The sequence below is a fragment of the Tachyglossus aculeatus genome, assembly GCF_015852505.1.
Source record: "Tachyglossus aculeatus isolate mTacAcu1 chromosome 12 unlocalized genomic scaffold, mTacAcu1.pri SUPER_6_unloc_1, whole genome shotgun sequence".
NCBI lineage: Eukaryota > Metazoa > Chordata > Mammalia > Monotremata > Tachyglossidae > Tachyglossus > Tachyglossus aculeatus.
Genome location: NW_024044828.1, coordinates 18,602,784 through 18,623,885, shown reverse-complemented (window position 1 = coordinate 18,623,885; position 21,102 = coordinate 18,602,784). Strand labels below are relative to the sequence as shown.

At 55.3% G+C, this 21,102-nt stretch overlaps 1 protein-coding gene across 1 annotated transcript; it reads left to right on the top strand.

The window, feature by feature from the left end:
* Positions 1 to 1,744: 1,744 nt before the first annotated feature.
* On the top strand, positions 1,745 to 17,058 carry DHRS1 (dehydrogenase/reductase 1). The gene is made up of 9 exons (XM_038741269.1): positions 1,745 to 1,825; positions 5,647 to 5,823; positions 8,386 to 8,529; positions 10,240 to 10,319; positions 10,573 to 10,705; positions 12,422 to 12,559; positions 12,748 to 12,817; positions 13,859 to 13,939; positions 16,749 to 17,058. Exons 2-9 carry the CDS (start codon positions 5,674 to 5,676, stop codon positions 16,883 to 16,885), a joined length of 933 nt encoding a protein of 310 aa, XP_038597197.1. The 5' UTR covers positions 1,745 to 1,825; positions 5,647 to 5,673; the 3' UTR covers positions 16,886 to 17,058.
* Positions 17,059 to 21,102: the final 4,044 nt, after the last annotated feature.

The window sequence follows — 21,102 nt, the reverse complement described above, 5'->3', positions numbered from 1 at the left end:
CCCGCGCTCGCTCCTGCCCCGCTGTATCCCGTCGGCCCCCGCGCTCGCTCCTGCCCCGCTGTATCCCGTCGGCCCCCGCGCTCGCTCCTGCCCCGCTGTATCCCGTCGGCCCCCGCGCTACAGTCCCCCCTCCCCGCCTCCTGCCCCTCTGTATCCCGTCGGCTCCCGCGCTCGCTCCTGCCCCTCTGTATCCCGTCGGCCCCCGCGCTCCAGACCCTCTCCTCGCTCCTGCCCCTCTGTATCCCGTCGGCCCCCGCGCTCCAGTCCCCCTCCCTGCCTCCTGCCCCGCTGTATCCCGTCGGCCCCCGCGCGCCGGCCCCCGCCTCCTGCCCCGCTCGATCCTGTCAGCCCCCGCGCTCGCTCCTGCCCCGCTGTATCCCGTCGGCCCCCGCGCTCGCGCCTGCCCCGCTGTATCCCGTCGGCCTCCGCGCTCGCTCCTGCCCCGCTGTATCCCGTCGGCCCCCGCGCTACAGTCCCCCCCCTCCCCGCCTCCTGCCCCTCTGTATCCCGTCGGCTCCCGCGCTCGCTCCTGCCCCTCTGTATCCCGTCGGCCCCCGCGCTCCAGACCCCCTCCTCGCTCCTGCCCCTCTGTATCCCGTCGGCCCCCGCGCTCCAGTCCCCCTCCCTGCCTCCTGCCCCGCTGTATCCCGTCGGCCCCCGCGCGCCGGCCCCTGCCTCCTGCCCCGCTCGATCCCGTCGGCCCCCGCGCTCGCTCCTGCCCCGCTGTGTCCCGTCGGCCCCCGCGCGCCGGCCCCCGCCTCCTGCCCCTCTCGATCCCGTCGGCCCCCGCGCTCCAGTCCCCTCCTCGCTCCTGCCCCGCTGTATCCCGTCGGCCCCCGCGCTCCAGACCCCCTCCTCGCTCCTGCCCCTCTGTATCCCGTCGGCCCCCGCGCTCCAGTCCCCCCTCGCTCCTGCCCCGCTGTATCCCGACGGCCCCCGCGCTCCACTCCCCCCACCTCCTACCCCGCTGTATCCCGTCGGCCCCCGCGCTCCAGTCCCCTCCTCGCTCCTGCCCCTCTGTATCCCGTCGGCCCCCGCTCTCCAGCCCCCCTCCCCGCCTCCTGCCCCGCTGTATCCCGTCGGCCCCCGCGTTCCAGTCGCCCCCTTCGCTCCTGCCCCGCTGTATCCCGTCGGCCCCCGCGCCCCAGTCCCCCCTCCTCCTGCCCCTCTGTATCCCGTCGGCCCCCGCTCTCCAGCCCCCCTCCCCGCCTCCTGCCCCGCTGTATCCCGTCGGCCCCCGCGTTCCAGTCGCCCCCTTCGCTCCTGCCCCGCTGTATCCCGTCGGCCCCCGCGCCCCAGTCCCCCCTCCTCCTGCCCCTCTGTATCCCGTCGGCCCCCGCGCTCCAGTCACTCATTCATTCATCCATTCATTCATTCGCATTTATTGAGCGCTTATTGTGTGCACAGCACTGTACTAAGAGCTTGGGAAGTAGAAGTTGGCAACATATAGAGACGGTCCCTACCCGACTGTATCCCGTCGGCCCCCGCGCTCCGATCCCCGCCTCCCGCCCCGCTGTATCCCGTCGGCCCCCGTGCTCCAGTCATCTTCTCCTGCCCCGCTGTATCCCGTCGGCCCCCGCGCTCCAGTCCCCCTCCCTGCCTCCTGCCCCGCTCGATCCCGTCGGCCCCCGCGCTCGCTCCCGCCCCTCTGTATCCCGTCGGCCCCCGCGCTCGCTCCCGCCCCTCTGTATCCCGTCGGCCCCCGCGCCCGCCCCTGCCCCGCTGTATCCCGTCGGCCCCCGCGCCCGGGCTCATTCGCCTTAGCGACCCTGCTGGCCACGGCTGCACCCTCCTCGGCGCGAGCCCACCCTCGGAGTTTGCGCAGGTGATGGGGGGGGAAAAAATCGGGGATGACGTCACTTCCGGTGCCCCCCCACCGCCCATGTCACCTGAGGGCAGGGTTGGGGCCTGTCCCTTGGCCTCCATACCTTCCCTCCATTCCTTCATTCAGTCGTATTTATTGAGCGCTTCCTGTGTGCAGAGCACTGTACTGAGCGCTTGGGAAGGACAAGTTGGCAACATATAATAATGATAATAATGATGGCATTTATTAAGCGCTTACTATGTGCCAAGCACTGTTCTAAGCGCTGGAGAGGTTACAGGGTAATCAGGTGGCCCACGGGGGGCTCACAGTCTTCATCCCCATTTGGTGGATCAATCAATCAATCCTATTCATTGAGCGCTTACTATGTGCAGAGCACTGTGCTAAGCGCTTGGGAAGGACAAGTGAGCAGCGTATAATAATAATGATGGCATTTATTAAGCGCTTACTGTGTGCCAAGCACTGTTCTAAGCGCTGGGGAGGTGACAAGGTGATCAGGGTGTCCCACGGGGGGCTCACAGTCTTCATCCCCATTTGGTGGATCAATCAATCGTATTTATTGAGCGCTTACTGTGTGCAGAGCCCTGTACTGAGCACTTGGGAAGGACAAGTTGGCAACATATAATAATGGCATTTATTAAGCGCTTACTGTGTGCAAAGCACTGTTCTAAGCGTTGGGGAGGTGACAAGGTTAATCAGGGTGTCCCACGGGGGGCTCACAGTCTTCATCCCCATTTGGTGGATCAATCAATCGTATTGAGCGCTTACTGTGTGCAGAGCCCTGTACTGAGCACTTGGGAAGGACAAGTTGGCAACATATAATAATGATGATGGCATTAAGCGCTTACTGTGTGCAAAGCACTGTGCTAAGTGCTTGGGAAGGACAAGTGGGCAGCATATAATAATAATAATGATGGTATTAAGCGCTTACTGTGTGCAAAGCACTGTTCTAAGCGCTGGGGAGGTTACAAGGTTAATCAGGGTGTCCCACGGGGGGCTCACAGTCTTCATCCCCATTTGGTGGATCAATCAATCGTATTTATTGAGCGCTTACTGTGTGCAGAGCGCTGGACTGAGCGCTTGGGAAGGACAAGTTGGCAACATATGCTAATTGTTATCGACAAGTAGGGTGCAAAATAGGTTAATCGGTGTAAATGGGCCGCAGGGTTCTTGTACCCAGGGTGGTGACGCAGAGAGGAAAAATGACTCGGAGACGTGAGTTCAGATAGAGCAGGAAAGAAGGAAAGTGGCTACTTGCCCGTTCACCTCCCGGGAGAGGGACAAGTGACAAGCGGCCCCGATCCCATTCTCCCTGTGCCTTTTATTGAGTTACAGCAACATGGGAGCGGAGCATTTGGGGATTTCAGGAATCCAATTGGGACCGAGGATGCTCTAAATTCTAATTATTCTCTGTTTTCACTGCCTTGTGCAGGTTGTTGTTATCTGCCCTATGGCCTTGCCTAGCTAGGTGTTACTGGCCTTGAAGACACCTGTTGCTGAGCCTTGCATAAAGTACAAAAAAAGAAGTTGTTCTCACGGCCTGCGCGAAATGGAGGGTTACTGTCAGCATACGCAAAATGGAGTCAGTCACGTCAAGTCCGCTAGTGGACAACACTAATAATAATAATGATGGCGTTTATTAAGCGCTTACTGTGTGCAAAGCACTGTTCTAAGCGCCGGGGTGGTTACAAGGTAATCAGGGTGTCCCACGGGGGGCTCGCAGTCTTCATCCCCATTTGATGGACCATTCACTCATTCATTCAATCGTATTTATTGAGCGCTTACTGTGTGCAGAGCACTGTGCTGAGCGCTTGGGAAGGACAAGTTGGCAACATCTAGAGACGGTCCCTACCCAACAGTGGGCTCACAGTCTAGAAGGGGGAGACAGAGAACAAAACCAAACATATTAACAAAATAAAATGAATAGATATGTACAAGTAAAATAAGTAAATAAATAGAGTAATAAACATGTACAAACGTATATACAGCTGAGGCCCAGAGAAGTGAAGTGACTTGCCCAGTCACACAGCTGACAATTGGCGGAGTGGGATTTGAACCCGTGACTTCTGACTCCAAATAATAATATGATGGTATCTATTCAGCGCTTACTATGTGCAAAGCACTGTTCCAATAGTAATAATAATAGCATGTATTAAGCACTTACTATGTGCAAAGCACTGTTCTAAGCGCTGGGGAGGTTACAAGGTGATGAGGTTGTCCCATGGGGGGCTCACAGTCTTCATCCCCATTTTGCAGATGAGGTCACTGAGGCCCAGAGAAGTGAAGTCACTTGCCCGAAGTCACACAGCTGACAATTGGCAGGGGCGGGATTTGAACCCCTGACCTCTGACTCCAAATAATAATAATGATGGTATTTTTTAAGCGCTTACTATGTGCAAAGCACTGTTCCAAGAGTAATAATAATAATGATGGCATTTATTAAGCACTTACCATGTGCAAAGCACTGTTCTAAGCGCTGGGGAGGTTACAAGGTGATGAGGTTGTCCCACGGGGGGCCCACAGTGTTAATCCCCATTTTCCAGATGAGGGAACTGAGGCCCAGAGAAGTGAAGTGACTTGCCCAAAGTCACCCAGCTGACAATTGGGGGAGCCGGGATTTGAACCCATGACCTCTGACTCCCAAGCCCGGCCTCTTTCCACTGAGCCACGCTGCTTTACAGTCCCTACCCAACAACAGGCTCAAAGTCTAGAAGGAGGAGACAGAAAACAAAACAAAACGTGGAGACAGGGGTCAAAGTCGTCAGAACAAATAGAATTAAAGCTAAATGCACATCATTAACAAAATAAATTCATTCAATCGTATTTATTGAGCGCTTACTGTGTGCAGAGCACTGGACTAAGCGCTTGGGAAATCCAAGTTGGCAACATATAGAGACGGTCCCTACCTAACAGTGGGCTCACAGTCGATAGGTACAAGTAAAATAGAGTGATAAATCTGTACAAATGTATATACAGGTGCTGTGGGGAGGGGAAGGAGGAGAAGAATAATAATAATGATGGCATTTGTTAAGCGCTTACTATGTGCAAAGCACTGTTCTAAGTGCTTTGGGAGATACAAGGTGATGAGGTTGTCCCGCGTGGGGCTCACAGTCATCATCCCCATTTTACAGAGGAGGGAACTGAGGCTCTGAGAAGTTGTGACTTGCCCAAGGTCACACAGCAGACATGTGGTGGAGCTGGGATTCGAACCCATGACCTCTGACTCCAAGGAGGAAGGAGGGGGCTCAGTGTGGGAAGGCCTCCTGGAGGAGGTGAGCTCTCAGGAGGGCTTGGAAGGGAGGAAGAGAGCGAGCTTGGCTCTCTCTCCCCCTTCCAGACTGTGAGCCCGCTGTCGGGTAGGGACCGTCTCTAGATGTTGCCAACTTGGACTTCCCAAGCGCTTAGTACAGTGCTCTGCACAAAGTAGGCACTCAATAAATGCGATTGAATGAATGTACGGAGGGAGGGCATTCCGAGTCGGGGGTCGACGGCGGGACGGGCGAGAACAAGGCCCAGTGAGGAGGTTAGCAATGGCAGAGGAGCGGAGGGTGCGGGCTGCGAGGGAGAAGCACAGGAGGGAGACAACGAAACAAGTAGACGGGCATCAATACCATCAAAATAAATAGAATTATAGCTATAAACACAATATATGTATATATCTTAAGCGCTTAGTACAGTGCTCTGCACACGGGAAGCGCCCAGTAAATACGATTGAATGAATGAATGAATGCCCCCCCCCGGGCACGGCGGGGATGAGGGGGATGTGAGGGGGGCTGGTCCACCCCGGTGACCCCTGTGTGACGGCCGCCCCCCCCCCCCCCCAGCTGCCACCCTCGCCTCCGCCGCCTGGCATGTCGGGCCCCCTGCAAGGCCACGTGTGCGTGGTGACGGGCGCCTCCCGGGGCGTGGGCCGCGGCATCGCCCTGCAGCTGTGCCAGGCCGGGGCCAACGTCTACATCACCGGGAGAAACCGCGACACCCTGCGCGACGCCGCCAAGGAGGTCACACCGGCTCCGGCCCGCCATCGCCCATCATCCCCCACCATCGCCCATCATCCCCCACCATAGCCCATCATCACCCACCATCGCCCACCATCACCCCCCAAAGCCCATTATCACCCACCATCGCCCACCATCACCCACCGTCGCCCATTATCACTGACCATCGCCCATCTCCCACCATTGCCCATTATCTCCCACCATAGCCCATCATCGCCCACCATCGCCCATCATCGCCCACCATCGCCCATCATCACCCACCATCGCCCATTATCACCCACCATCGCCCATTATCTCCCACCATCACCCATTATCACCCACCATCGCCCACCATCGCCCCTTATCACTCACCATCACCCACCATCGCCCATTATCACCCACCATCGCCCATTATCACCCACCATCGCCCACCATCACCCACCATTACCCATTATCACCCACCATCACCCACCATCGCCCATTATCTCCCACCATAGCCCATCATCACCCACCATCACCCACCTTCACCCGCCCCTCAATGCCACCCTCCTGGGCCCCACCTTGGAGAAGCAGTGCGGCTTAGTGGCTAGAGCACGGGCCTGGAGATAGAGGACCCGGGCTCTCATCCCGGCTCCGCCACTTGCGCTTACTATGTGCGAAGCACTGTTCCAAGCGCTGGGGGGGATACAAGGTGATCAGATTGTCCCACATGGGGCTCACAGTCTTCATCCCCATTTTCCAGATGAGGTCACTGAGGCCCAGAGAATAATAATAATAATAATTTTGGTATTTGTTAAGCGCTTGCTATGTGCCAAGCACTGTTCTAAGTGCTGGGGGGATGCAAGGTAATCAAGGTTGTCCCACGTGGGGCTCACAGTCTTCATCCCCATTTTATAAATGAGGGAACTGAGGCCCAGAGAAGTGAAGTGGCTTGCCCAAAGTCACCCAGCTGACAAGTGGCAGAGCTGGGATTTGAATCCATTCATTCACTCGTTCATTCAGTCATATTTATGGAGCGCTTACTGTGCGCAGAGCACTGTACTAAGCGCTTGGGAAGGACAAGTTGGTAACATATAGAGACGGTCGTTACCCCATAGCGGGCTCACAGTCTAGAATCAATCAATCGTATTTTTTGAGCGCTTACTGTGTGCAGAGCACTGTACTAAGCGCTTGGGAAGTTCAAGTTGGCAACATATAGAGACGGTCCCGACCCAACAGCGGGCTCGCAGTCTAGAAGACCCACGACCTCTGACTCCCAAGCCCGGGCTCTTTCCATTGAGCCACGCTCCTTCTCTTCTTAATCCCCATTTTACCGAGGCACAGAGAAGTGAAGCGACTTGCCCAGGGTCACGGGGCAATCAATCATATTTATTGAGCGCTTACTGTGTGCAGAGCACTGGACTAAGCGCTTGGGAAGTCCAAGTTGGCAACATACAGAGACGGCCCCTACCCAACAGTGAGCTCACAGTCTAGAAGGGGGAGACAGACAACAAAACCAAACAGATTAACAAAGTAAAATAAATAGAATAGATATGTACAAGTAAAATAAATAGAGTAATATGTACAAACATATACACATATGTACAGAGAAGCAGCGTGGCTCAGTGGAAAAGAGCATGGGCTTTGGAGTCAGAGGTCATGGGTTCAAACCCCGGCTCCGCCAATTGTCAGCTGGGTGACTTTGGGCGAGTCGCTTCACTTCTCTGGGCCTCAGTGACCTCATCTGTAAAATGGGGATGAAGACTGGGAGCCCCCCGTGGGACCACCTGATCACCTTGTAACCTCCCCAGCGCTTAGAACACGCTGAAGAAGCATCGTGGCTCAGTGAAAAGAGCCCGGGCTTTGGAGTCAGAGGCCATGGGTCCGAATCCCGACTCCACCACATGACGGCCGTGTGACCTTGGGCAAGTCGCTTCACTTCTCTGAGCCTCAGTTACCTCATCTGGAAAATGGGGATTGACTGTGAGCCCCACGCGGGGCAACTTGATCACCTCGTATCCCCCCCAGGTGCTTAGAACAGTGCTCTGCACATAGCGCTTAACAAATGCCGTCATTATTATTATTATTATTAGAACAGTGCTTTGCACGTAGTAAGCGCTTAACAAATGCCATTATTATTATTATTATTATTAGAACAGTGCTTTGCACGTAGTAAGCGCTTAACAAATGCCGTCATTATTATTATTAGAACAGTGCTTTGCACATAGTAAGCGCTTAACGAATGCCATCATTATTATTATTATTATTAGAACAGTGCTTTGCACATAGTAAGTGCTTAATAAATGCCATCATTATTATTATTATTATATACATATATACAGGGCAGAGGCAGGGGCGGACGAGTGGCGGAAGCCGGAACCCGGGCCTTTCCCCTACCCACTAGGCCGCACTGCTTCGGGGTTAAATACGAGCACCCCGTCCCCTGAGAAATTTAGGAATTCGGGTCACCCCGTCTCCCGTCCTCTCCATCCCTCTTCCCAAGTCTGGATGATGGACGGGCGGCTCGGTGACCCCCGGGCCCCGGGGCGGGCGGAGGGAGGGTCCCGCGGCGGCTCTGAAGCGGCCCCCGACCCCTGACCCCGCCAGGCCCAGGCCCGCGGAGGCCGCTGCGTGCCCGTGGTGTGCGACTCGAGCCAGGAGGACCAGGTGCGCAGCCTCTTCGACCAAGTGGAGCGGGAACAGCAAGGCCGGCTGGACTTGCTGGTCAACAATGCCTACGCCGGAGTCCAGGTACCGCCGGCGTCCGGCTCTGCCGGTCATTCGTTCAATCATCATCATCAATCGTATTCATTGAGCGCTTACTGTGTGCGGAGCACTGGACTAATCAATCAGTCGTATTTGTTGAGCGCTTACTGTGCGCAGAGCATACAGACAGGTGCTGTGGGGAGGGGGAGAGCGGGTGTATTCTATTTATTTTATTTTGTTAATATGTTTGGTTTTGTTCTCCGTCTCCCCCTTCTAGACTGTGATTGATTAAGCGTTGACTATGTGCCAAGCTCCATTTTAAGCGCTAGGGTAAATGCAGGGTAAGCAGGTTGTCCCTTGAGGGGCTCACAGTGGGACAACCTGATGGCCTCGTATCTCCCCCGGCGCTTGGAACAGTGGTTGGCACGTAGTAAGCGCTTACCAAACACCATCGTCATCATGGACGATGTATATGTATATACGTTTGGACATATTTATTACTTTATTTGTCTTTTACATATCTATTCTATTTATTTTATTTTGTTAGTATGTTTGGTTTTGTTCTCTGTCTCCCCCTTCTAGACTGTGAGCCCGCTGTTGGGTAGGGACTGTCTCTATGTGTTGCCGACCTGTACTTCCCAAGCGCTTAGTACAGTGCTCTGCACACAGTAAGCGCTCACTAAATACGATTGATTGGTTGATTAAGCGTTGACTATGTGCCAAGCACCGTTTTAAGCCCTAGGGTAAATACAGGGTAAGCAGGTTGTCCCTTGTGGGGCTCACAGTGGGACAACCTGATGGCCTCGTATCTCCCCCGGCGCTTGGAACAGTGGTTGGCACATAGTAAGCGCTTATCAAATACCATCATCATCATGGACGACATATATGTATATATGTTTGTACATATTTATTACTTTATTATTTATTTGTCTTGTACATATCTCTTCTGTTTATTTAATTTTGTTAGTAAGTTTGGTTTTGTTCTCCGTCTCCCCCTTCTAGACTGTGAGCCCGCTGTTGGGTAGGGACCGTCCCTATGTGTTGCCGACTTGTATTTCCCAAGTGTTTAGTCCAGTGCTCTGCACCCAGTAAGCGCTCAATAAATACGATTGAGTGATTGATTGACTAAGCGCTTGGGAAGTCCAAGTTGGCAACATAGAGAGACGGTCCCTACCCAACAGCGGGCTCACAGTCGTCATCGATCGTATTTATTGAGCGCTTACTATGTGCAGAGCACTGTACTAAGCGCTTAGCACTGTACTAAGCGCTTGCACTGTACTAAGCGCTTGTACTGAGTCTAGAAGGGGGTGACAGACAACAAAACCAGACGTATTAACAAAATAAAATAAATGGAATAGAGCACTGAGGTGGGGGGGGATGCAAGGTGATCAGTTTGTCCCACGTGGGGCTCACGGTCTTATTACTCTATTTTATTTGTACATATTTATTCCATTTATTTTATTTTGTCGCTGTCCCGCGGCCCCCGCACCCACCCCCGACCCCGTCCGTCCGGTTGGTCCTCTTTTCCCTTCTGCGTCGCCCTGACTCGCTCCCTTTATCCATCCTCCCTCCCGGCCCCCCGGCCCTTTATTCATTCACATCGATGTCCATCTTCCCCTGGAAGCTCCTGGAGGGAGGGCAGGGAACGCGTCTGCGACGGCACGTTCCCCCAAGCGCTCAGCACAGCGCCCAGTACCCGCGGGCTTCCACACTCCACCTCCGACACCTTCCCCTCTCCCCCCCGCACCTCCGCAGACCATCATCTCTCACCTGAAGAAGCCATTCTGGGAGTGTCCGGCCTCCATGTGGGACGACATCAACGACGCGGGGCTGCGGTGAGCGGCGGCCCCGTCCGACGTCCAGGCTTCCCGCTCCCACCGTCCCCTCTTCCGGACCACCGCGGCCCCTCGGGAGGTCCACGCCCAACGCCGATAATATCAGAAATCACGACGACTGGGGGGTTGGTTCGGCGCCCGGTAACTGAAGGTCTCCTGGCGGGCCCCGGCGGGCACGCCGGCGGAGGGGGAAGGGGCTGAGGTGTTCCGGGACCCCGTCCCGGGCAGCGTTGACCCCCTTCATCCTCCCCAGGGGTCACTACCTATGCTCCGTGTACGGGGCCCGGCTGATGGTCCCGGCCGGCCGAGGCCTCATCGTCGTCATCTCCTCACCCGGGGGGCTGCGCTACCTCTTCAACGTGCCCTACGGCGTGGGCAAGGCCGCGGTGAGGCCCGGGGCGAGGGGACGGTCGTTCGGGTCCGGAGGAGGGAGGCCCGGCATCTTTCCGGGTCCCGTGGCGTCCTCCTGCCTCGGCCTCTCGGCTGGCCCCGCTTTGACTACTGCCACAGCCTCCTTCCGTCCTTCCGTCGTATTTATTGAGCGCCTACTGTGTGCGGAGCACTGGACTAAGTGGGAAGTACGAGTTGGCAGCATATCTTCTTCCCGAGCGCTTAGTCCAGTGCTCTGCACACAGTAAGCGCTCAATCAATACGATTGATCGATTGATTGGACATCTAGAGACAGTCTCTACCCAACAGCGGGCTCGCAGTCTAGAAGGGGGAGACAGAGAACAAACCAAAACATATTCACAAATTAAAATAAATAGAATATGTACAAGTAAAATAGAGTAATAAATCTGTACAAACATATACATATATGCAGGTGCTGTGGGGAAGGGAAGGAGGTAAGGCGGGGGGGAGGAGGGGGCTGAGTGTGGGAAGGCCTCATGGAGGAGGTGAGCTCTCAGTAGGGCCTTGAAGGGAGAAGCAGCGTGGCTCAGCGGAAAGAGCAGGGTTTTGGCGTCAGAGGTCGTGGGTTCAAATCCCGGCTCTGCCTATTGTCAGCTGGGTGACTTTGGGCAAGTCACTTCACTTCTCTGGGCCTCAGTTCCCTCATCTGGAAAATGGGGATTAAGATTGTGAGCCCCCCGGGAGACAACCTGATCACCTTGAAACCTCCCCAGCCCTTAGAACAGTGCTTTGCACAGAGGAAGAGCTTAATAAATGCCATTTAAAAAAAAAACAAGCTAGCTTGGTGGATGTGCGGAGGGAGGGCATTCCAGGCCAGGGGGAGGACATGGGCCGGGGGTTGACGGCGGGACGGGCGAGAACGAGGCCCGGGGAGGAGGTGAGCGGCGGCAGAGGAGCGGAGGGTGCGGGCTGCGATGGAGAAGGACAGAAGGGAGGTGAGGTAGGAGGGGGCGAGGGGATGGACGGCCTTGAAGCCCAGGGTGAGGAGTTTCTGCCTGATGCGTAGGTTGATTGGGAGCCACTGGAGATGGCCGACCTCCCTGCCTCCTGTCTCTCCCCACTGCAGCCCTTGCTTCGCTCTGCCGCCCGGCTCATTTTTCCCAAATAACCATTCGGCCCATCGCTCCTCGAGGTTCTAGACTGCGAGCCCACTGTCGGGTAGGGACCGTCTCTAGATGTTGCCAACTTGTCCTTCCCAAGCGCTTAGTCCAGTGCTCTGCGCACAGTAAGCGCTCAAGAAATACGATTGAATGAATGAATCCCGGCTCCGCCACTTGTCAGCTGTGCGGCTTTGGGCGAGTCACTTCTCTGGGCCTCAGTTCCCTCATCTGTAAAACGGGGATGAAGACTGGGAGCCCCCCGCCGTAAGACAACCCAATCACCTTGTAACCTCCCCGGCGCTTGGCACGCAGTAAGCGCTTAATAAATGTCATCATTATTATTATTATTAAAGTGCTCCATAAATACCACCGATGGTTTGAGAGCGGCAGAGGGGGAGCCCGCTGTTGGGTAGGGACTGTCTCTACGTGTTGCCGACTTGGACTTCCCAAGCGCTTAGTCCAGTGCTGTGCACACAGTAAGCGCTCAATCAATACAATTGATTGATTGTGGGAGGTGGAAACGGGGGACGGCAAGGCCCGGCCCTCACGTGGTGCCCCTCCCCGGGTGCCCCCTGGCCCTCGCCCCTGCAGTGTGACCGCCTGGCAGCGGACTGTGCCCAGGAGCTTCGTGGCACCGGGGTCTCCTACGTGTCGCTGTGGCCGGGCCTGGTGCAGACGGAGCTGCTGAAGGAACAGATGAACCGGGTGGCCACCACCCTCAACCACCAGGTCAGCGGAGGGCTGCCTCAGTTTCCCTAACTCTGGCGGGCAGACGGGGATGGGGAAATGCAGGGCGATGGGCGGACGGGTCTGCGGCGGGAAGGATGCCCGGTGGCGGCGGGCGGGGATGGTTTTCGGAGGACGGCAAGCTCACCCCTCTCGTCTCCTGGCTCCCGACCGGCCGTGGGGCACCGCAGTTGGGGGGACACTTTGGAAGCGGAGAGACCCCGGAGATGAGTGGCAGATGTGTGGTCGCCCTGGCGACAGGTGAGCCCGTTGTCGGGTAGGGACCGTCTCTACATGTTGCCGACTTGGACTTCCCAAGCGCTTAGTCCGGTGCTCTGCGCGCAGTAAGCGCTCAATAAATACGACCGAATGAATGAATGAGGTGAAGGGGGATGGAGAGGAGGGGACAGGGTGGGCAGAGACTGTGAGCCCGCTGTTGGGTAGGGACCGTCCCTATATGTTGCCAATTTGTCCTTCCCAAGGGCTTAGTCCAGCGCTCTGCACGCAGTAAGCTCTCGATAAATACGATTGATTGATTGATTGGGTAGGGACCGTCTCTATATGTTGCCAACTTGTAATAGTAATAATAATGATGATGATGATGGCACTTATTAAGCACTTACTATGTGCAAAGCACTGTTCTAAGCGCTGGGGAAGTTACAAGGTGATCGGATTGCCCCACAGAGGGCTCACAATCTTCATCCCCATTTTACAGATGAGGGAACTGAGGCCCAGAGATGTGAAGTGACTTGCCCCAAGTCACCCAGCTGACAATTGGCAGAGCCGGGATTTGAACCCATGACCTCTGACTTCAAAGCCCGTGCTCTTGCCGCTGAGCCTCGCTGCTTCTCTACTTGTACTTCCCAAGCGCTTAGCCCAGTGCTCTGCACACAGTAAGCGCTCAATAGATACGATTGAGCGAATGAATCCCCATCCCCCCGGCCTTACCTCCTTCCCCTCCCCACAGCACCTGTATAGACGTTTGTACGTATTTATCACTCCATTTATTTATTTATTTTACTTTTACATATTCCATCTATTTTATTTGGTTAATATGTTTGGTTTTGTTGTCTGTCTCCCCCTTGTAGACTGTGAGCCCGCTGTTGGGTAGGGCCCGTCTCTCTGTGTTGCCAACTTGGACTTCCCAAGCGCTTAGTCCAGCGCTGTGCACACAGGAAGCGCTCAATAAATACGATTGAATGAATGAACGAACGGATGAACCAAGCTCTCCTGGCTGAGGCGGTGAGGCCGGGCCGGGCCGAAGCCCCCCGCCCGGCCTCCAGCCCCGATCTTCCCTGGCAGATCCCCAGATCGGGACCCTGAGCGGACGGGTGTTGCCCTCCTGCGACCTGGCCCGCCGTTACGGCCTCCGCGACGTGGACGGTGAGGGCCCCGCGCGGGCAATCCATCCTTCCCGCCCCCTTGCCCTGGCACTCCTCCCCGACGCGGCCCTCCTCCGCGCTCCCTGACAGTCGCCGAGCCGGCGGGAGACCCCCCTCCCTCTAATAATAATCAATCAATCAATCATATTGAGCGCTTACTGTGTGCAGAGCACTGGACTAAGCGCTTGGGAAGTCCAAGTTGGCAACATATAGAGACAGTCCCTACCCAACAATAAGCACAATAACGATGGCATTCCCCCTTTTAGACTGTGAGCCCACTGTTGGGTGGGGACTGTCTCTATATGTTGCCAACTTGGACTTCCCAAGCGCTTAGTACAGTGCTCTGCACACAGTAAGGGCTCAGTAAATACGATTGACTGATTAAGCGCTTACCATGTGCTCAGTGGAAAGAGTCTGGGCTTGGGAGTCAGAGGTCATGGGTTCAAATCCCGGCTCCGCCACGTGTCAGCTGGGTGACTTGGGGCAAGTCACTTCTCTGCGCCTCAATCAATCAATCGTATTGATTGAGCGCTTACTGTGTGCAGAGCACTGTACTACTACTACTACTAATAATAATAACAATAATGGCATTTATTAAGCACTTACTATGTGCAAAGCACTGTTCCAAGCGCTGGGGAGGTTACAAGGTGATCAGGTTGTCCCACGGGGGGCTCACAGTCTTCATCCCCATTTTCCAGAAGAGGGAACTGAGGCCCAGAGAAGTGAAGTGACTTGCCCAAAGTCACCCAGCTGACAATTGGCAGAGCTGGGATTTGAACCCAGGACCTCTGACTCCAAAGCTTGGGCTTTTTCCACTGAACTATGCTGCTTCTCTAAGCGCTTGGGAAGTACAAGTTGGCAACAAAGAGAGACAGTCCCTACCCAGTTCCCTCAGTTCCCTCATCTGTAAAATGGGGATGAAGACTGTGAGCCCCCCGTGGGACAACCTGATCACCTTGTATCCCCCCCAGCGCTTAGAACAGTGCTTTGCACATAGTAAGCACTAAACAGATACCATTATTATTATTATTATGTGCAATGTGCTGTTCTAAGCTCCGGGGAGGTTACAAGATGATGAGGTTACATTCTTCATCCCCATTTTCCAGATGAGGTCACTGAGGCCCAGAGACGTGAAGTGGCTTGCCCAAAGTCACACAGCTGACAGTTGGTGGCGCTGGGATTTGAACCCATGACCTCTGACTCCAAAGCCCGGGCTCTTTCCATTGAGACGATCTGCTTCTCCACCCCCTCATAATAATAATGATGGCATTTACTAAGCGCTTACTCTGTGCCAGGCACTGTTCTAAGCGCCGGGGAGGTCACAAGGTGATCAGGTTGTCCCATGGGGGGCTCCCAGTCTTCATCCCCATTTTCCAGAAGAGGGAACTGAGGGCCAGAGGAGTGAAGCGACTCGCCCAAAGTCACCCAGCCGACAATTGGCAGAGGTGGGATTTGAACCCATGACCTCGGACTCCAAAGCCCGGGCTCTTTCCACTGAGTCACGCTGCTTCTCTGTCCGCCGCACCCGGTTGTTTCTCTTGATCGACCGACTGATCGGGACTGGGGGGGCCGCAGGGAAAGCCCCCCGGGCAACCCGAGAGGCCAAAACGGCAACCCGGTGGCCACCTGCACGCCCCGGTTATGGGTCATCAAAGGGGCTGCCATTACGGGGTGCCCTCCCGTCTAGGGGCTGAACACTTAAGAATCTAGACTGGGAGCCCACTGTTGGGTAGGGACCGTCTCTATACGTTGCCAATTTGGACTTCCCAAGCGCTTAGTACAGTGCTCTGCACTCAGTAAGCGCTCAATAAATACGATTGATTGATTAAGAATCGAGCGATTGACCGATCCAGCAGTGAGCACTTACTGTGTGTGCTAAGCGCTTTGGGAGAGGGCAATACGACAGAGTTGGTTACTACATTCCCTGCCCTCAAGGAGCTTACAGTCTAGAGAAGCAGCGTGGCTTAGTGGGTAGAGCACCGGGCCCACCCGCCTCCTCCCGTCCCCCCTCCGGGGCCCGTGGGGTCAGCCCGTCACTTAGAGAAGCAGCGTGGCTCAGCGGAAAGAGCCCGGGCTTTGGAGTCAGAGGTCATGGGTTCAAATCCCGGCTCCGCCAATTGTCAGCTGTGTGACTTTGGGCGAGTCACTTCACTTCTCTGGGCCTCAGTTCCCTCATCTGGAAACTGGGGATGAAGACTGTGAGCCCCCCGGGGGACAACCCGATCACCTTGTAACCTCCCCAGCGCTTAGAACAGTGCTTTGCACAGAGTAGAAGCAGAAACACTAGAGAAGCAGCGTGGCTCAGCGGAAAGAGCCCGGGCTTTGGAGTCAGAGGTCATGGGTTCGAATTCCGGCTCCGTTAGCTGGGTGACTTTGGGCAAATCACTTCCCTTCTCTGGGCCTCAGTGACCTCATCTGTAAACTGGGGATGAAGACTGTGAGCCCCCCGTGGGACAACCCGATCACCTTGTAACCTTGTAACCTCCCCAGCGCTTAGAACAGTGCTTTGCACAGAGTAGAAGCAGAAACACTAGAGAAGCAGCGTGGCTCAGTGGAAAGTGCACAGGCTTTGGAGTCAGAGGTCAGGGGTTCAAACCCCGGCTCCGCCAATTGTCAGCTGGGTGACTTTGGGTGAGTCACTTCACTTCTCTGGGCCTCAGTGACCTCATCTGTAAACTGGGGATGAAGACCGTGAGCCCCCCGGGGGACAACCCGATCCCCTTGTAACCTCCCCAGCGCTTAGAACGGTGCTTTGCACAGAGTAAGCGCTTAATAAATGCCATCATCATCACTCCGCTGTCTCCCTCCAGGCCGCCCGGTCACCAACTACCTGTCCATCTCCTCGGTGCTCAGCCAGGTGCCCGGCTTGGCCTGGCTCGCCCGCTACGTGCCCAGCTTCCTCCCGATGCCCAAGTGGATCCTCACCCTGGCCACCGGCAAGTTCTGATGGGGCCAGGGACGACTCCCGCCCTCCCGCCCCGCGTCGCCTTCTCCCCGTAACGCGTACCCACTGCCCCTTTGACCTTCAGGGTCCCCCTCCCCGACCCTCTGCAGCGGTGTCCCCCTCCGTGCTGGGCAAATAAAGACTACCCCCCTCTGAGGGCGGGCGCGTTCATTCGATGGGATTTACGGAGCGCTTCCCGTGTGCACCGCGGTGGCCTCCTACCCCACGCGGCCAGACACGCAAGCCCACCACGCGTGGGAAGACCCCGGGGCGGGCACGCGGGCCCACACGCAATGGCCTCAGGCCTCCGCCGGGTCGCCCGCGGCCTCCCAACGGGCCCGGGAATCAATCAATCAATCAATCAATCGTATTTATTGAGCGCTTACTATGTGCAGAGCACTGTACTAAGCGCTTGGGAAGTACAAATTGGCAACACATAGAGACAGTCCCTACCCAACAGTGGGCTCACAGTCTAGAAGGGGGAGACAGAGAACACGGGAAGGCTCCTGGGGAGGAAGCGCCAGGTTGCCAGTCCAGCCAAGCGCTCTCTAGGATTGTGGCTACTGTGATTCAGCCTGGGCCGGCCCCGGGGCCACACTCAAAACAGAGAAATGCCAACCCTTTGATCATCATCATCATCATCAATTGTATTTATTGAGCGCTTACTATGTGCAGAGCACTGCACTAAGCGCTTGGGAGGTACAAATTGGCAACATATAGAGACAGCCCCTACCCAACAGTGGGCTCACAGTCTAAAAGGGGGAGACAGAGAACAAAACCAAACATACTAACAAAATAAATAGAATAGATATGTACAAATAAGAGTAATAAATATGTACAAACATATATACATATATACAGGTGCTGTGGGGAAGGGAAGGAGGTAAGATGGGGGAGTGGAGAGGGGGACGAGGGGGAGAGGAAGGAAGGGGCTGAGTGTGGGAAGGCCTCCTGGAGGAGGTGAGCTCTCAGCAGGGCCTTGAAGGGAAGAAGAGCTGCGCCCTTTCCCCGCAACTCCGGAGGCGGGGGACGGATGGGGAGGGATAGGGCCGCCTGCCTCCGTGGCCCGGGGGACGGGGCCTTTCTCGGGGGGACGGGAGGAAAGGGGTGAAGGGTGGTCTCCGCGCGGAGGGAAATGCCAGGAGCGTTGGCATGGCGGCGATGAAGCGACGGGGTCACCACGGTGGGCGGGAAAGGGGGCAAGGAGGGACTGTGAAAGCCAAAGCAAGTGAAGGGATTCATCCATTCAGTCGTATTTATTGAGCGCTTACTGTGTGCAGAGCACTGGACTAAGCGCTTGGGAAGGACGAGTCGGCGACAGATCGGTCCCTACGCGACAACGGGCTCACCGCCTAGAAGGGGGAGACACATGACAAAACAAAACGTGTAAGTCAGACAGAATTCAAGCTAAGTGCACATCATTAACAAAATAAATAGAATAGTAAATATGTACTATGGTCGAGGGGGACGGGGTAACGGGGGGACGGCCCCCGAGGGTGTGGGTTAGTCCCATAGGTGCCAGCCCCACCGGGCACCAGGCCGTGGGAGAGGGCAGGAGCAGGCCGGGGCATCGGAGAAGCAGCATGGCTCGGTGGAAAGAGCCCGGGCTTTGGAGTCAGAGGTCATGGGTTCAAATCGCGGCTCCGCCAGTTGTCAGCTGGGTGACTTTGGGCAAGTCGCTTCACTTCTCTGGGCCTCAGTGACCTCATCCGTAAAACGGGGATTAAGACCGTGAGCCCCCCGTGGGACAACCTGATCAACTTGTAACCTCCCCAGCGCTTAGGACGGTGCTTTGCACAGAGTAAGCGCTTAATAAATGCCATTATTATCATTATTATCTGACTCTGGGCGGGGAAGGGGGTGGAGTCGCCCTTCCTGGACCTTTTTCACAAAGGCACCATCATCATCATCATCAATCGTATTTATTGAGCGCTTACTGTGTGCAGAGCACTGTACTAAGCGCTTGGGAAGTACAAGTTGGCAACATATAGAGACAGTCCCTACCCAACAGTGGGCTCACAGTCTTAAAGGGGGAGACAGAGAACAAAACCAAACATAGTAACAAAATAAAATAAATAGAATAGATATGTACAAGTTAGAGTAACAAATCTGTACAAACATATATCCATATAAACGGGTGCTGTGGGGAAGGGAAGGAGGTAAGATGGGGGGATGGAGAGGGGGACGAGGGGGAGAGAGTCCAGCTGGACTGGAAGCAGGAGTATGGACTTGGTGACCTCTGAACCCGAGTGCCTCCAAGGATCGGAGCTATCGGCGGGAATTTTGCCTCCAAAGTCAGGGAGGCGGAGGGGAGCTGACGACAGAGGAGACGGGGGGCATCCATGGCTCGGTCCTTTCCTGTTCCCAACTGAAATCCATGCCTTAACTTTATTGTCTGCTGTTACCCGCAGGGCAGAGCAGCCGCTCTGCCACCCAACATGGGTCAGCCGGACGGGTACCGGTGGTCTGGTGGGGGGGTGGGAATAGGGATCCTGGCATCAAAGCGGCCTGCTGTGGGCAACAGCAGCAGCTCGGGTGGAACTGGAGTGATCCCAAGCTCGCTCTCTTCCTCCCTTCAAAGCCCTACTGAGAGCTCACCTCCTCCAGGAGGCCTTCCCACACTCAGCCCCCTTTTTCCTCTCCTCCTCCCCATCCCCCCCGGCCTTACCTCCTTCCCCTCCCCACAGCACCTGTATATATGTATATGTTTGTATGTATTTATTACTCTATTTTCTTTGTACAAATTTATTCTATTTATTTTATTTTGTTAATATGTCTCGTTTTGTTGTCTGTCTTCCCCTTCTAGACTGTGAGCCCGCCGTTGGGTAGGAACCGTCTCTTTTATGTAGCCAACTTGGATTTTCCAAGCGCTTAGTCCAGTGCTCTGCACACAGTAAGCGCTCAATAAATATGAATGAATGAATGAATGTATACATGTTTGTACATATTACTCTATTTTACTTGTACATATTCTATTTATTTTATTTTGTTAATATGTCTTGTTTTGTTGTCTGTCTCCCCCTTCTAGACTGTGAGCCCGCTGTTGGGTAGGGACCGTCTCTCTATGTTGCCAACTTGGACTTCCCAAGCGCTTAGTCCAGTGTCCCACCGTCGACCCCCGGCCCACGTCATCCCCCGGGCCTGGAATGCCCCCAATCCCTCTGCCCATCCGCCAAGCTGGCTCTCTTCCTCCCTTCGAGGCCCTACTGAGAGCTCACCTCCTCCAGGAGGCCTTCCCACACTCAGCCCCTTCCTTCCTCTCCCCCTCGTCCCCCTCTCCATCCCCCCATCTTGCCTCCTTCCCTTCCCCACAGCACCTGTATATATGTATATATGTTTGTACATATTTATTACTCTATTTATTTATTTTACTTGTACATATCTATTCTATTTTATTTTGTTGGTATCTTTGGTTTTGTTCTCTGTCTCCCCCTTTTAGACTGTGAGCCCACTGTTGGGTAGGGACTGTATATGTTGCCAACTTGTACTTCCCAAGCGCTTAGTACAGTGCTCTGCACACAGTAAGCGCTCAATAAATACGATTGATGTTGATGATGAAATATGATTGAATGAATGAATGAACGATCCGCTCCCAGGACTGCGGAAATGTTGGCCGACCGGCCTGGAGGCCTCTCCCCATCACTCATCCAAAGTGGGATTTTAAATCCCCCAGTAATCCCCACCTCCCTCCACTCCTGGGAGCGCCCTGCTCCAGAACCAGTCCCACTCCGGCTGGGATGCCCCAAGGAACATCGGGGACCTCGAGGCAGACGAGCCCTGCCAACTTGTACTTCCCAAGCGCTTAATACAGTGCTCTGCACACAGTAAGCGCTCAATAAATATGATTGATTGATTGATTGCCCCTCACAGCAGGACCGCTCCCCTCAGCTCCCCGCTCGCCCTCAAATTGAGGGCCCGGGCCCCGGCTCGCCCGCTCGCCATGCTTGGCTGGTGCCCCCCGCCCCGCCGGCCAACTGGCCGGAGAGGTTTTTCTGGCTCTTCAACCCCCTTTCCCTTTCCCATATAATAATAATGATAGCATTTATTAAGCACTTACTATGTGCAAAGCACTGTTCTAAGCGCTGGGGAGGTTACAAGGTCATCAGGTTGTCCCCCGGGGGGCTCACAGCCTTTATCCCCATTTTACAGTTGAGGGAACTGAGGCCCAGAGCAGTGAAGTGACTCGCCCAAAGTCACACAGCTAAGTGGCGGAGGTGGGA

Excerpts from the sequence above, each read along its gene's own strand:
- DHRS1 (XM_038741269.1), top strand. The coding sequence starts at position 5,674 with ATGTCGGGCCCCCTGCAAGGCCACGTGTGCGTGGTGACGGGCGCCTCC. Across the intron at positions 5,824-8,385 it reads TGCGCGACGCCGCCAAGGAG|GCCCAGGCCCGCGGAGGCCG; the intron begins GTCACACCGGCT and ends TGACCCCGCCAG. Across the intron at positions 12,560-12,747 it reads CCACCACCCTCAACCACCAG|TTGGGGGGACACTTTGGAAG; the intron begins GTCAGCGGAGGG and ends GGGGCACCGCAG.